This window comes from Photinus pyralis, unplaced genomic scaffold, assembly GCF_008802855.1.
Source record: "Photinus pyralis isolate 1611_PpyrPB1 unplaced genomic scaffold, Ppyr1.3 Ppyr1.4_LG7, whole genome shotgun sequence".
NCBI lineage: Eukaryota > Metazoa > Arthropoda > Insecta > Coleoptera > Lampyridae > Photinus > Photinus pyralis.
This window is the reverse complement of record NW_022170738.1, coordinates 29,709,199-29,724,989: the sequence shown is the minus strand read 5'-3', so window position 1 is coordinate 29,724,989 and position 15,791 is coordinate 29,709,199. Positions and strand designations below refer to the sequence as shown.

At 35.8% G+C, this 15,791-nt stretch overlaps 1 protein-coding gene across 1 annotated transcript; it reads right to left on the bottom strand.

Annotated features, from left to right (window-relative positions):
• Nucleotides 1-10,558: 10,558 nt before the first annotated feature.
• LOC116175359 lies at nt 10,559-11,565 on the bottom strand. The gene is made up of 2 exons (XM_031493430.1): nt 11,509-11,565; nt 10,559-11,453 (listed from the first exon to the last, which is right to left on the bottom strand). The coding sequence occupies exon 2, from the start codon at nt 11,347-11,349 to the stop codon at nt 10,729-10,731; it is 621 nt and encodes a 206-aa protein (XP_031349290.1). The 5' UTR covers nt 11,350-11,453; nt 11,509-11,565; the 3' UTR covers nt 10,559-10,728.
• Nucleotides 11,566-15,791: the final 4,226 nt, after the last annotated feature.

The following is a 15,791-nucleotide window of genomic DNA, read 5'->3' as shown; positions in this document are numbered from 1 at the left end:
ACACATGCACTTGAAGTCAATATAGCATTCTTGAAAAGAATACAATGTTAAAAGTTTCCCATCAGAGATTTTCAGGAAACTCCTGATACAGCATCCCAGTTTCGACCAATTGAATCCCGAATCCGCGTCATTCTCTTAGTATAGGATGTGGAACATCCAATGGTGATGTGGACAAGTCAAAGTGCTCCGCCTATAGTATGATACTCAATTATTAAGATATTTACTTTATTAGCGCCATTTATTATGTGGGTGCCCCCGGAAAACTGCCAAAGAGATAATCGAGCACAATACACCGTTTACGTAAGTAGCGCGAAAATCTGCTTCGAGGAATTAAACACTAAACCTATAGGTACGATAGGAAACTGATTTTAAGTCAATTAATGGGGTGCGCTTCCCTTGTGGAAATCACAAAATTGCGAAACGTCTCTACATCCGCATGTAAATTCGTTTCCATTAGATTTCTAAAACAACTCCAAGAAAATGTTTACATTTATTTAATTTAGGTAGATCGGTTTATAAATCTATTCCGGCCGGTGAGTTCAATTAAAATCGATTAAATACGGAAATAACTATAAATAACGTAATTTATCTGTTGGTACCTACATGAAAAATATCTTTAAATGAGGTCTATGTATGTAATGTGTGACGTATTGCTGTCAGTTTGTTAAATAAACACGAGTCCATTAGATTGTTGCATCACATATGTCATCGTTTAAGACCACCCAGTATAGATTAACACTCTTACACTTCGCATATGATACCGTATATAGTAGAATTACGTTTACAAGCATTTTTTTACAATAAACACGTTCTTCCTGTTGTGTTTTTTTTTTAAATATTGATATACCATCAAGACATCCCGAGGAACATTCCATAAGAAGAGGGTATGAAATAAGGTATGCAATTCGCCCGCGTTATCTTTATCTTGGTTCTTACCATTACTATAGTTAATAAGTATATAACTTATAAATTTTAGCATCTTAATATAGGTATACTTCCTCAGCCACAGATTTAAATATACTATCAAATATATACTAACAAACGGAAATACCTGAAGATCTGTCAAACCCTAACGACTTTAATGAACATTTTTTAAATGCTGTACCTAATCGCAAATTTAACAATCAGTTACAACTACAGTTTTACTTAAATAATACAAAACACCCAGCAAGTTCTGTTCTTATTTTCCAACCAACTACTGAAGACGAAGTGCTTAAGGTTATTAACGCTATGAAATCTACAGCCACTGGAGTAGATGGTATTAATTTAAGAATTATCAAACTTTGTGTACCGTATCTACTTAAGTTTATAGTACACATGATCAACTTTTGCTTAAGAAATTCGCTATTTCCGGCACAATGGAAACTTGCTTATATTATCACTGTAGCTAAGAAATTATCTCCATCTAATCTAAATGATTTTCGTCCAATCAGTATTCTACCAACTTTATCGAAAATCTTAGAAAAAGTAATTGAAAAACAAATTAGAACTCATTTGTCCTTAAATAAATTAATCCCGGATGTCCAATCTGGATTCAGATCTATGCACAGTTGTTGCACTGCTCTTTTGAAAATTGTAGATGATATAATTTCCGCACTGGACCAGGGGAAAGCAACTATTCTTGTTTTGCTAGATCTCTCTAAAGCATTTGATACGTTAGATCACGCCATGCTTCTAGCTATTTTACATTACGTACGTTTCAGTCCGGGAGCCATAGCCTTGATTGACAGTTATCTTTCCAACAGGAAACAAGCAGTTAAAATCTCAGGTAAAATATCGACTTTTAAAAATGTCACCCGGGGAGTACCACAAGGGTCCATTCTTGGACCATTATTGTTTCTTATTTACACATGCACCATAGTAAATTGTCTTCAATATACCACATTACATTCTTATGCTGATGATACGCAGATCTACTATTCATTTCCAGCTGCAGATGTAGGTAACGCTTGTAAACGCATAAACGCAGACCTAGATGCTTTGCAAAACACATTTCAATCTCACTCTCCACATTTAAATTCAAGCAAATCTATTGCAATATTGTTCAGCGGCGCAAATCAGCGGGAAATGCTAATGTCTCAAATCAATATTAATATTAGGAATGAAGCGATAACTTTTAAAGATGTTGTAACTAATTTAGGTCTTAATCTTGATAATAAATTGCGTTTTAAAAACCATATTTCTATTTGTCTCCAAAAAGCCTACGGCAATCTTAAAAAGATTTACTCTATTAGACACTCTTTAAATACAAACATAAAAACTCTTCTTTGTGAATCTCTAGTCCTTTCTAAGTTGAATTACTGTGATATACTTTATAATACTTGTCTAGATACTAATGATGAACGGCGCATTCAAAAGTTGCAGAATGGTTGTATGCGATTAATTTTCGGCATAAGGAAATATGATAGAATCACGTATAAATTGAAAGATTTAAATTGGCTCAATATGAAAAATAGGAGACTGCATCATAGTCTTGTGCTTTACCATTCTATCATCCTAAATAAGACACCGGCGTACCTCCATGATAAAATAACCTATAGAACCGACGTACATAATTTAAATTTGAGATTTAGGGGTTTAGTAAGTCCGCCACTCCATCAAACAGCTTTATTTCAAAGATGCTTTAGTTACAACATCTACAAGAGTTATAACCCACTCCCTCTAAATCTCAAATCACTTTCTTTAAAACAGTTTAAGAGGAACTGCAAGATGTTCATACAACAAAAGCAAGCACAGTAGCCAGGTGATGTTGCAATTGTTATCTGTAGTTCAAATGTGTGTTTCTTTTTTTTTCTCTTCGCCTTTTCTTAAGATCATCTGTAGTATAGTTACTTTCTTTTTCTTTCTGTAAGTAGGTAGTATAGTTACGTTGTTTTTCGTTTTTTTATTTTTTTTTTTATGGTATCATCATTTAAACTTTCAATTTTGGGTTGAGTGGAAGAGCAGGGAGTAATAATTTTTATTACAATCTGAACTCCGCCCTTTGAGTAGTGAGTAGTTGGTAATAAAAACAAATTTTTTTTTTTCGTGTAAGGTGTAGCTCAATAAAGGCATTATTATTATGGTCGGTGTTTCTTGTGAGAACTCAGGTCTAGCCTGGTTAACTAATCGCACGGATTAAAATCAAGTAACGATTAGTATCTGTGTCTGTGTCTGGTGAAGTTATGTAGGGTCCTTAAAAAAAACACACACGTACATTGGACATCTAGGGATAGTATGTAATTCGTACTTACCAACATACCTATTGATGGGCACAATAGCCAACGCTATCAGGAAAGAGGAAAACAAAACAAAACAAAAAAATCATTATAATAATTCCTGTAATTTTATTAAATGGAGTTTATTGTGTAAGTGTTTCTTTGGCTTTGCGTTTGGGTTGAATACGAGTGGGTTGTGATAACGTGGTGTGCTTCTGTGAAGAAGGAGTTTTGTGTTTTTTAATTGTATTTATGGTGTTTCTTTGTTCCTGAGGTCGTATTTGTGAGGTTGCTTGGGTTTTTGGTGGAGATATTGCAGTATTTTGTGAGCCTGTGGTGCTGTTAAGGTTTTTGCGTTTCGGTTGTATACGAGTGGGTTGTTTCTGAGAAGAAGGAGTATTGTGTTTTTTAACTGTGCTAGGGCGTGTAACTTTATTGGATGGACCTGTCTTTGTAGTACATGTTGCGTTACTTGTGTTTATGATGTTTCTTTGTTCTTGAGGTTGTATTTGTGAAGTTGCTTGGGTTTTTGGTGGAGATATTTTAGTATGTTGTGAGCCTGTAGTTCTGTTAAGGTTTTTGCGTTGCGGTTGAATACGAGTGGGTTGTGAAAATGTGGTGTGTTTCTGTGAAGAAGGAGTTATGTGTTTTTTAACTGTGCTAGGGCGTGTAACTTTATTGGATGGACCTGTCTTTGTAGTGCATGTTGCGTTACTTGTATTTATGGTGTTTCTTTGTTCTTGAAGTTGTATTTCTGTTGTTGCATGGGTTATTGGTGGAGACATTACAGTATTTTGTGAGCCTGTAGTGCTGTTAAGGTTGTTGCGTTTGGGTTGTGTTTGTGATAACGTGGTGTGTTTCTGAGAAGAAAGAGTATTGTGTTTTTTAGCTGTGCTAGGCCGTGTGGGTGAGGGCGTCTTTGTAGTGCGTGTTGCGTTACTTGTATTTATTGCGTTTGTTTGTTCAGGAAGTTGTGTTTGTGTGGTTGGTTGAGTTAAGTTTGGAAATATTACAGTATGTTGTGTGTCATGTTGTGAGTCTAAAGTGCTGTTTAGGCTTTTGCGTTTGGGTTGAATACTAATGGGTGGTGATAATGTGGTTTGCTTCAGAGGTGAATCTCTGATTGTAGTATATGTTGTATCATTTGTTGTGCTTGTTTGTTCGGTAAGTTGTATTTGTGTGTTTGTTTGGGTTAGAGGTGGAGATATTACAGTATGTTGTGTACCGTGTTGTGAGCGAGTACTGTTGTTTACATGTATACGTTGTGGATCATTTCTGTATGTAGTAGCTTGTGTTATGTTTAGAAATTTACGAACAATATGGCATGTGTTGATAATGACTGCTTTTTGTAAATGTTTGTATGTGTTTTTGTCTAAACCTAATAGTTGTAAATTGTGGTGTATTGTCTTTGGTATAACTCCAGTAGCACTAAGAATAATGGGAACTATAACAGTAGATTTCATTCTCCATTGCGTCTTAAGCTCGATAGCTATATCGGTGTATTTGCGGTGTTTTTCTGCATGTGTTTTAGTTAAGTTGTTAGTGTTGGGGATGGCAATGTCTATAATACAAATGGATTTTTGTGTTTTATCTATAAGTGTAATGTCTGGTCTATTATTGTGGATAGTTTTGTCTGTGAGTAGTGTCCTGTCCCAATATAATTTGTGTGTGTTGTTTTCGAGTATGATCTGTGGCGTGTATTTGTAGTATGGTGTCTTATCTGTTATGAGATTGTGTTTAAGTGCTAATTTTTGATGTATGATTTTAGCTACCTGATCGTGTCGATGTTTGTATTCAGTTTGTGCAAGTCGTGTGCATGCCGATATTATATGTTGGATTGTTTCTGATGTTTGTGAACAAAGTCGACAAGAATCATTTGTCACTGTTTTATCTTTATGTATGTGTTTTTTGTAGTTGCGTGTGTTAATGACCTGGTCTTGTATTGCTAACATGAAACCCTCAGTCTCCGGGAAGACATCACATTCAGACAACCAACTGTGCGTTGCTATAGAGTCAACACAATCCTGGCCAACCTGGAAATCGTCCATGTAAAGGCTTTTGGTTCCATGTCTGTATGTTATTTGTGATGTATGTAAGTTTGGATGTGGGTGGGAGTACATTAGTTTCGTGTAGGTTAAGTGGTGTGTAAGATTTGTCTGCATATGTTACTGTTTTGTGTAAGACTGAAGTATCTGATTTGTTATAAAAGTATTGTCGTAAATTGTGTATTTGTGTTTGGTGTAATAGTTTTATATCTGTAAGTCCTCTACCTCCTTCCGAACGAGGAAGGTAAAGTCGTATAGTGGAGGAGTGAGGGTGATGTATATGGTGTTTTGTTAATAGTGTACGTGTGTTTCTCTGTATTTGTTCTAAATCTGTATTTGTCCAACGTATAATCCCAAAAGAGTATGTAAGCACTGGTATGGCATAAGTGTTAATAGCTTTGATTGTATTTCTACCGTGTAATTTTGTTTAAGTATACTGCGTACTCTTTGTAGGTATTGTGTGATAAGTGTTTGTTTTATACTCGTATGTTTAATATGTGTATTTTGCTGAAAACCAAGATACTTATAAGTTTCATTCTCGTCCATGGAATTTATTAAATTACCCTGTTCTAGCTCATAATCTAAAAGTTGTCTTTTACCAGCTGTGATGTGTTGTGTTTTACATTTATCGATTCCAAAGTCCATTTGTATGTCACGTGAGAATGTTTCGGTAATGTGTAGAAGGTGATTAAGTTTTATGCTTGTGGAAGAGTATAATTTAAGATCGTCCATGTAAAACAGGTGTGTAATGTTGTGATGTATTTCGTGGTTGTGTTTAATATTGTACCCAAAGTTAGTAGTGTTTAACAAATATGAAAGTGGATTAAGAGCAAGACAAAACCAAAGCGGACTTAAAGAATCGCCTTGAAAAATGCCTCTTTTAATTTGTATTGGGTCAGTAATAAGTTTTGTGTCGTTTAGTGTAAGTGTTAACGTAGTGTTCCAACATGACATTATGTAATTGAGGAATTGTGTAATATTGTTGCTGACTTTGTATATTGAGAGTACTTGTTGTAACCAAGAGTGTGGTACTGAATCGAATGCTTTTTTGTAATCAATGTATGCAGTGTGTATGTTTCGTTTGTTATGTCTGGATTGTTCAAGTATTACAGAATCTATAATGAGTTGCTCTTTACAGCCTCTGGAACACTTGGTACACCCTTTTTGTTCTTCGTATAAAATGTTGTTATCAGTACAGTGTTGGTATATTTTGTTTGTAATGCATGATGTAAGGATTTTGTATATTGTAGGAAGGCATGTAATTGGTCTATATTTAGATGGGTCTTGTGTATTGTTGTCTTTTGGGAGCATGTAAGTGATACCTTGTGTAAAGAATGCAGGAGTGCGATCTGGTGAATTAAGAAGTTCAGTAAATTGTTGCGCAAGGTAAGAGTGAGTGTAGGTAAAATATTTCCACCAAAAGTTGTGAATGTTATCAATGCCTGGACTTTTCCAGTTATGTAAGTGATTAATAGTTTGAATGATGTCTGTTGTAGTGATGTTTGTGTTATTCATAGGGTAATGTATTCAGTGCGTGTGGTTTCTGTGGTAATCCACGGGGCGTGTGGATTGTGTTTAATGTCTTTGGTCCATAAGTCAAACCAGTATTGCTGAAGTGAGTGTAGAGATGGTGGAATGAGTTTTTCATTAGTGCTGTTTTGTGTTAGTGATCTGTAAAATAGTTTTTCGTTATGTTTAAATTGTGTGTTATGGCGCTTTCTGTCTGCAGTTTCCCTATAGCGTTTTAAACGGTTTGTGTATATTGATAGTTTTTGTGTGAGTGTATCTCTATGTTCGTTATAGTTTGTATTTTGTTCTCGTGTGGTGTGATTGTTTAGTTTTGTAGTTATGTGTTGTACTTGTCGTGTTAATTTTGAAGAACGAGTTCCTTGTATGTATTGTGTAATTCGACCCAAGTCACGTCTGATGTCATCGATGCGATTAATCAGGCGTTTTTCCCAAGCCGGGGGTGAGCGCTTTTTTGTTGTGTGGTGTTCTTTGTTTGTTGTTATTCTTGAACCGTTACATCTAGAAACTGCAACCGCACCGCAATACACAACAAAGTGTAGTTGATGTAAGCTTGTGTTATCGTTAATGTAATTTGGTAAAATGTGATCATTTAGTGTTTTTGAGAGTGTGCGTAATTTTGTAGTGTGACTTTGTTTAGTTATTCGTGCTCTTTGTGTTGGGTCAGTGTTTGAGAATTCTAACAATGCATTGTCAAATTCTTTTTGAAGGGATGTGAGTGTTTGGTTTATGTGATTATTTGTATCTATCGATTGCTGGGGTGTCGCAAATATCTGTATTTCAGTGTTGTTTAGAACGGGTGTATTATCTTGTACGATGAGTGTGTTGTTTGTGTTGAGTAGTGCTTCAATTTCGTGCCTGATTTGTTCCTGTGTGTCTAATGTAAGGAGTGTATTTTTAATGATAACTCTACGTTGGTCTGCAATGCGTTGTTCTGTCAAGTGTGCTAAATGTGGGTATTGTGTAATGAACGCGTGATATAGTTTACCTCTGTATGCTGTCCTGTCCGTTTCCATCTTCGTGATCTCCAGATACGTACCGAAAATGAAGCGATTCATCCCTTCGTCCCATTTCATCCGTCTTTTGGAGGTATCCTTTGCGCTGGTCCCATCCACAAGCGGTTGAGAAGCAGGCACAAAGGTCTCTTCATGGCGGTCCTCTTCAGGTATTATTATTATTATTATTATTATTATTATTATTATTATTATTATTATTTTTATTATAGATATTTAATATATACTATTTAAATCTGTGTCCTCAGCAACGTAATCAGAAATTACCCTGTAAGCTATTTTTTAATTTCTCATAGTACTAGATGTATTTATTTGACTTTTACCATTGAGTAACTAATCCTTCACTCAACGCTTTTACTTAACCCAGGATATAAGATGTAAAACCTGGAATCAAAAATTAAGTAATAATTTTGACAATATACTGACGCTTGCAAATGCCAAATTTTTCTTATAAATCGAATTATCTTTAAAACTACTAGTTTTTCGGATATTAACCATATAATAAAAAAGACGTACAATTACACGTAGAATTCAAAAATGCATTCAAATACAGGGGTTCTATTTTAAAAAAAGTACCATTTTGGCGCCTTACTTTGTGGGCGCACCCTGTATAATTCCAAATATTTTTAAATGTGTAAATATTCAACCATATCATAATACAAACGCACTCAATCGAAAAATCTTATCTTCAAGGCATTAAGTTACTCCGCGTAATCGTTGACTCACTCTGTACATGCCAAAATTGGTTTTCATTGTAGCACTGCCGTGTTTGAGTAATCCAGTTCCTTTACCAGAGCACCATAGAGTAGACAGATCAGTTTTCAAACGACTTCTTTGGGATTCAATATACCAAAACAAATAAATGTCCGATAACTTGCAGAAGATCAGCCAGAAATAATTTAAATAAAGCCCCCTTTGATTAATGTACCTTCTTGAAAATTCATTGTTTCCCAATGTGCCAAAACTGATGTCTATTGTATACCGAAAATCGTATTCGGAAATATAATGGCCAGGGTATAGCACCAGTGCGATAGAGCTAAAGCAATAAAAATATTTTTAGTAAATACCAAAACGATTCCATTGTACTCCTGCCGTTATGAAATTTACCTATACCTACCTACGAGGGTCACTAGAAAAGAAATTTACATCGGCATTGAAACAAAAGGCATAATACGAATGTATTCATTGTCTGCAAGAAAGTCGTGAACAGCAGCTTTTAAGCGCAAGCATCCGTGTCAAAACGGAGGTCCCGAAGGTGCTTCTTTACATCGAAACAGGTACAAGTCGGAAGGCGCCAAATCCGGACTGCGGGTATAGGATGGTCGATATCTGTGAAGCCACATTCTTGCAAAATTGGCTTGATTTTATCAACCTTATACACAGTTGCATTGTCGTGCGACAGAAACATTTTCCGATCGCCCCGAGAGGGCCGTTTATCGTCAATGGTTTTGCGAAGATTTTGTAAAGTGTTGCCATAGACCTCTGCAATTATAGATAGTCTCTTTTTTCATGTATTCCATTAGGAGAACACCCTTGATATCCCTAAAAACTGTTGCCATCAGGTGTCTAGTAGATGGTTGAGTGCCTGCTTTTTAAGAGTAAGCGAATCCTTTTTGGATCCATTGTCCGGATTCCAACTTCGTTTCTGGATCCCAGTGGTGGACCCAAGCCTAATCACCAGTCACAATTTGTGCCAAAAAATCAGCATCCTTTTCCAAAGCTGCTAGATGGCATTGCGAAATTTGCATTCTGCACAATATTTATTAAGGTGTCACCTTTGGTCATGAATTATGGTAAATACGATAGGTTCGGATAATCCCAATGTCATATACCGTTAGTGCAGACCTTGACACGACGATCTTCGAGAACCTTGGCTTCTACTTTCGCAACCATTTCATCGTTTGTTGCAGTTCTTGGTCTTGCACTTTTATGGTCCCCACCGAAACTGTTTAGCCCAAACATACAATGATGCGGCATCATACCCATACACGACAAGGATTCTTTCGCGTGAGTTGGTCCTTCCATGGTGCTTGGGTCATATATGACCGCCAAAACGAAGATGGGGTGTTTGTTGACTAAGTAGTTACATCAAAATTTGAAGAAAGTACATAATCGTTTGGGCATCTTCGCTGAACTCATAAAGACGGTATAGTGGTGCTTCTGAAGCGAATGTTCCAATAACGACGAAGATGCAATGAAAACGAGTTTGGGTACATTGGGTATCTTTCCAGTGAAGTTGGCTGTGATTTTTTGGTAACGGATTTTCTAAACTCGGAATTTTACAGTCGTGTAATGACGTCATTTTCGTGGGAAAAAACGTATGTCCTATTAAATTTATTTGTTGCTAAGTAACTGACTACTGGTGTCTAATTACCTGTATGACTTTTACTATACAGTGGTGTACATAATATTTTAGCATTTTTTGATAATAATTAAGTCAATTTCCACAAGAAATCTATAGGTCTTAATAAAAGAAGAAGTCCTAATTAACTGACTGACTGACTGAGATATCAACGCACAGCCTAAACGACTGAAGATATCGAAAATAAATTTTTAACATGTTAAAAAATGCGAATAGTTCATATTTTTTGCGAGCGAAACCGCGATGGATAAAATGTTAGTATTTCAAAAAATTTACTCACTAATTATTTTAATAACTTGCTCAACTAACATATAAGTAATATTAACATATTTTTGTTTTTAAATAAATAAAGATTAACAAAACGAAAATCAGAGAATATTATTTAGGAATCAATACTCCCGAAAAGACCCAAAAAATAATTAGCAGAGGAGTACATAAAAATTCAAAGAACCACTATCGAAACCACATCTACACAAGAAAAAATTGCACTACCTTGATGAATAGTTGGAAAATCAAAATCGTAAAACAAAAATATACCAATGCCAATTTATTGCGATTGTAATGGTCACAGTATTAGAAGAAAATTAGTCGCCTTCGTCCGTATCGTCAGAGTCAAAATCAAAGTATTCGTCGTCAGTAAGGTCGTCATCTGCGTCTGTAGTGATAACAAGAGGTGGGATGTCAGAAGCATCACAAACTTGTACTGCTCCCCAAGCCTCTTGTATTACTTTGTCCGTATGGTTTACGTATTTCTCCCAATTATCCCTAGAAATCTCCCCGATAACCCTTTCCCATGTTGCCAAAACCTCTTGTGGTGATCCCTTAAAATTTGCAATGTACTGATCGTATTTTCGTTTACACTGAGACCACACCATTTCAATCGCATTAAATTGGCAGTGGTATGGCGGTAACCGTAAAATTTTATGTCCTAAAGGCTTAACATATTCATCAAGGTAGTACTTTTTCTCTTTGGGGCAGTTTGCGCTGACAATGCTCCATATTTGATCCTTCATTGCCTTTTCTGGATAGCCGATATTTTTTTCCCCTAACCATTCTATCATTCTTTGTTTTGTCCATGATTTGGTGGGAATTTTCTTTAAAAGGCCAGAATGGTAGCTTGCGTTGTCCATAATAATTAAAGATTTTTCAGGAAGATTTGGCACCAGTTGAGTCTTGAACCAATTTTCAAAATTACCCCTGTTCATATTATCATGATAGTCCCCTGTTTTTTTTCCACTTTTAAAAATCAAACTTGCCCCACCAATAAAGCCATCGTTCGTCCCAGCGTGGACAATAATGTATCGATGACCTAAAGAATATCTCTTTTAATAATATTGAAAAGGTATTATAATATCTTATTTTACCTTCATTGGGTTTAATTGATTCCGTGTGCTTAGTATCATCTTGCCAGCTGTTTCGAAATGATCTCTTACTAAATATCCAGGTTTCATCCATAAAAACCGGAGTATAACCCTCATGTCCCAAATTTTTGTTTTCAATGTACTCCCTTAAGAATTTTATTCGTTTGTGGACAATATCCGGTAAATCCATAAGATATTTTCTGTTATTGGACTTCTTCCATTTAAAACCCATACTTTTGATCCACTTTCTCAATGAATCAATGGAAAATTGAAAATATTCGTTTTGCTCCAGAAATTTTTGTCTAATAGTTGCCAGTGTAACATATTCCTTTTGGGAGTACATATAATAATTGTATCCCGAATTTTATTCTTCAAATATTCTGTGATTTTCGTCTTGTTAATCTTTTGCTTGGTAGAGACATTAGATGCGTAATCTTTGTCGGATTTTACACCATTTTTTCTCAAATTTGAAATGGTTGTTGGGCTGACTTTCGTTGCTTGTGCAGTTCGCTGTATAACATTGTTGATGTATAGTGGTATGCCATTCCGAACTTGTTCCTGTTCAATTTGAAAGAAAGCCAACACATTTAGAATTATTAACTGTGTTTGTTCGTTAAATCGATGAGGGTTTTTGGCGGCATGTTTTGACGCTTTGGCGTTTTCAAAACTTCAAAACTGACAATCACTTGACAAGCATTTCAGGTAAAATTTAGCCACGACAACAACATTTCACAACAACATTTCGGCAAAATTTTTTGTCATTGTCATTTTACATTAGTTAAACAAGGATAGACAAAAATGACGTCATTACAAGACTGTAAAATTCCGAGTATAGCAACGGCTGGAGCAGTGGATTATACAATTGAAATTAATTTTGGTTTGAAAAGAGTATAGGTTGTTGGTAGTTTTTTCGAAACCGCGGGTTTAAAAAAAAACAAAGAAAAGCGTTCGCGTGAGCATTGCCATCACATAAACGCATTCGGTTAATTTTAATGTCGGAGAAGAGTACTCTCAAAAGGCAGTTGAATTATCTGGACGAAACATATATCTGATGGCATAGGTATCGAGAAAATGTAACAGAGCAAAATGCAAACCACTTTTCCTAAAATAATTTTTGAAGAATATGAAGAAACTAAATGCCGGCGAATCGGAAGAACAGACGAATCTCAAAGAAAAAACAGAAAGATGCGGAGAATCTTAATCGCTAGAAGAAAATGAAATGATTCAAAGAAACGGACGAAGAAGAAGAACAATCTGGATTTGTAGAGCTCGAAAAATTTGAATAATCAAAAGAATGTAAGTGTTAAGAAAAAACGGAAGAACCTGAAGAGTCTTATGGATGCTTGATTTACGAAAGAACAACAAGAATTTGAAAGCTGAACATGGAAGTTGTAAAGAAACGGAAAAGTCCAAACAACCTGAGAAACTTAACAAATCTAAAGCAACTGAAGAATCTAAATATCCAAAGAAATAGAGGAGTCTGAAAAGTTCGAACAAGTCGGAGAATCTGAAGAATTGGAAGTTTCTGTAGTGTTCGAAAAACCCTGGATGAACAAATAAAACCATTAGAAAAACAGGAGAATTTAAGTATTAGAAAGGTACGAAGTATATGATGAGTGTAATTTGTGTAAATTGCAGAAATTTGAAGAAACCAAAAAAAACCTAAGAATCCCAAGGTTTTGGTGACTTTCAAGATTTGAAGAGAGTTTGAAGAATCTGAAAAAACGGAGAAATCCTAAAAATCTTAAAAAAATTAGAATCTGAAGACTCGAATTCAAACAATCTAATAATATAAACAATTTCGGACATCAAACAAAATTGGAAGAAACTGACACTAGAGCATTAGAAAATTTTGAAGAGTTGGACGAATAGGCACAACATACACACCTGAAAAGTTTGAAGAGACAGAAAAATGCGAAAAATATGTAGACCTATTAGAAACTAAAAAGAATCAAGGGAACAGAGAAGAATTCGAACAAGATAAGAATCTGAAGAAGGAGATCTGCCGAATCCAATGCAGCCGAAGAATCGTGAAAAATTAAAGAATCGAAAGAATACAATTTCTTAAATTTAAATGTTTGGCTTTCATTTCTTAATATTTACCCAGTTAATATTCGCCACTGAAGTATTTGCTTCCGAGAATATTCACCCTTGGATAATAATTACTCCAGGCTTCAAATAGATACAAAATAATTAGATCGAATCAGGCCGGTTACCAGACAATTCATAATGACGATCCTGGGCATTTCCTTGACAGTGTTCCCGTTTTAAACTGACTACTTTCATTATGCAGAGTACATAGACACTTCGGATAAACTTGTAATAAATATAGCAAACGAGCTCCTAGGTTACTCAAAATTTAATCAGTTCTTCCTTGGGTGTTGATAAACATAATACTGAAAACAGAATTGGAAAATTTGAAACCGTTCGCGGGTTATCATATACACAGACGGACGGACGGATCATGAACTCGCCTAGGAGCTTATTAATAAATAAATTGGAGACGATGTCAGTACGCTCCCACATTCTCTTATTGCACCCTTGGAAATACCATTAGCATTTAATAACGAGCGGTCCAGCTCGTTCATGACTTTGGGCTCTCTGTTCGTCCGTTCATCCGTTTGTGTATACGATAACTCGCGAACGGTTTCTAATTTTCCAATTCTGTTTTCAGTAGGTAGTCAATGGTCAAGGGACCAACTGATCAAGTTTTGGTCATTTGGATTTTCGATCCGTTCGTCTGTGTTTGTGGCTCGTTGTCTATACTGGTTTGAAACAGTTTATTTACTCGTTGACTTCACAGGGAGGAACTAAATTATATGCCATCTTTCTTTGGATAAGGTCGAAATTAGGTTGGTAGAGCAAAATCTACATGCATTCACAAATGTCATTCGCAATGGGACAATACAATTTGATTTTGTGAGAGAGGGTCTAAATTATGTCATCTCTTTCTGATAATAGTCGAAATTAAAGTAGTAAAGCAAAATCTTTATTAACGAGCTCCTAACGAGTTCATAATTTTGGCGGTGTCTGTCCGTCTGCCACAAGGCTTATAAAAGCATTCACCTTAATCCCTTGATATATGCTATTATTATGTAATCCCAAGAGATTGAATGAAAATGTATTCCCTCTTGGGAACAAAATGAACAACTTCGGGCCTGTAAAATAGAGATTAAATTGTCTTCTTGATCTCGTACAGGTGCAATAATAGTACTTTGTGTACCAAGGCGGGAAAGTGGTTGTTTTCCGGGGCGAAGGAAGATATGGCCAGGCGAGGCGCAGCCGAGGCTGGCCACTTCCTGAGGCCCGGAAAACAACTTTCGTGCCGTGGTGCACACAATATTTTTTATCCTATACACTTACATTTAAAATTAATCCCTCAACAACGTCCGACCGCAAGCGCTTGAATTTGGATTTGCTTTAACGCGTCAACGTGCACGCGTTTGTTTTGTTTATTTCCACGTTTCCTGCTGACTACGCGAAAATTTTACGAAACGGTGCAATCTAAGTGGGTCCACGAGTATATTTTTTACTCGTACATTTACCCCTTTCCCTTATAATACAGTTCAACGCAAATTCAAATTCTAGCGCGCTTGCGATTGCACAGTGCGGAGTCACCGAAGGGAGTCACGGTGCAACAGAGCAGAGGTGCAAGTGGAGAATACCGATCATGTGCGAACTGAGTTGACATTTCCGGCATTTCACTGGCGCGTGATTATTTCCTTAGAAAATAACGGGATTTAAGGGGTTGTAATTAATACCAGGCGCATTTGAAATTATTACTGGTCTTGTGTATTAACAAATGTGTTTTAAAATTGAATGTGTGTTTTCAGGGACAAAATCACACCGGTTACATTTTAAATCCTTCGCAGTATCCATGTCTTGTCAAATGTGAGATGCTTTTAAGGCTGGATTTATGCTTGGCGACGAAAGCGCAATGTGCACACTTTAAATCCTTGATGATCTTGTATTTTAAAAAAATGTGTGTTTTATAAATACATTTATTCATTCCTTACAGTCACACTGGACACATTTTAACTTCGGGGTAGTCTCGTATGTTAAAATGCTACTTATTGCGGATAAGCGGTGTTCTACTTACAGTGCAAAGTACATCTTGGTGTTAAATGTATTGACACAGATGCTCGTTATTGAAAGTAAATGGGAGATTATGATTTAAGTTTGAAACGTTTGAATTGGTCACGTGATATTGGAAAGTATTCAAATTCACGAAACATTGATAGGTATAGGTTCGCGGTAATTAAATAAATTCTTGAATTCAGTAAAAT

What these genes read in the sequence shown, in the direction of transcription:
- LOC116175359 (XM_031493430.1), bottom strand. Translation starts at nt 11,349, where the DNA reads ATGAACAGGGGTAATTTTGAAAATTGGTTCAAGACTCAACTGGTGCCA.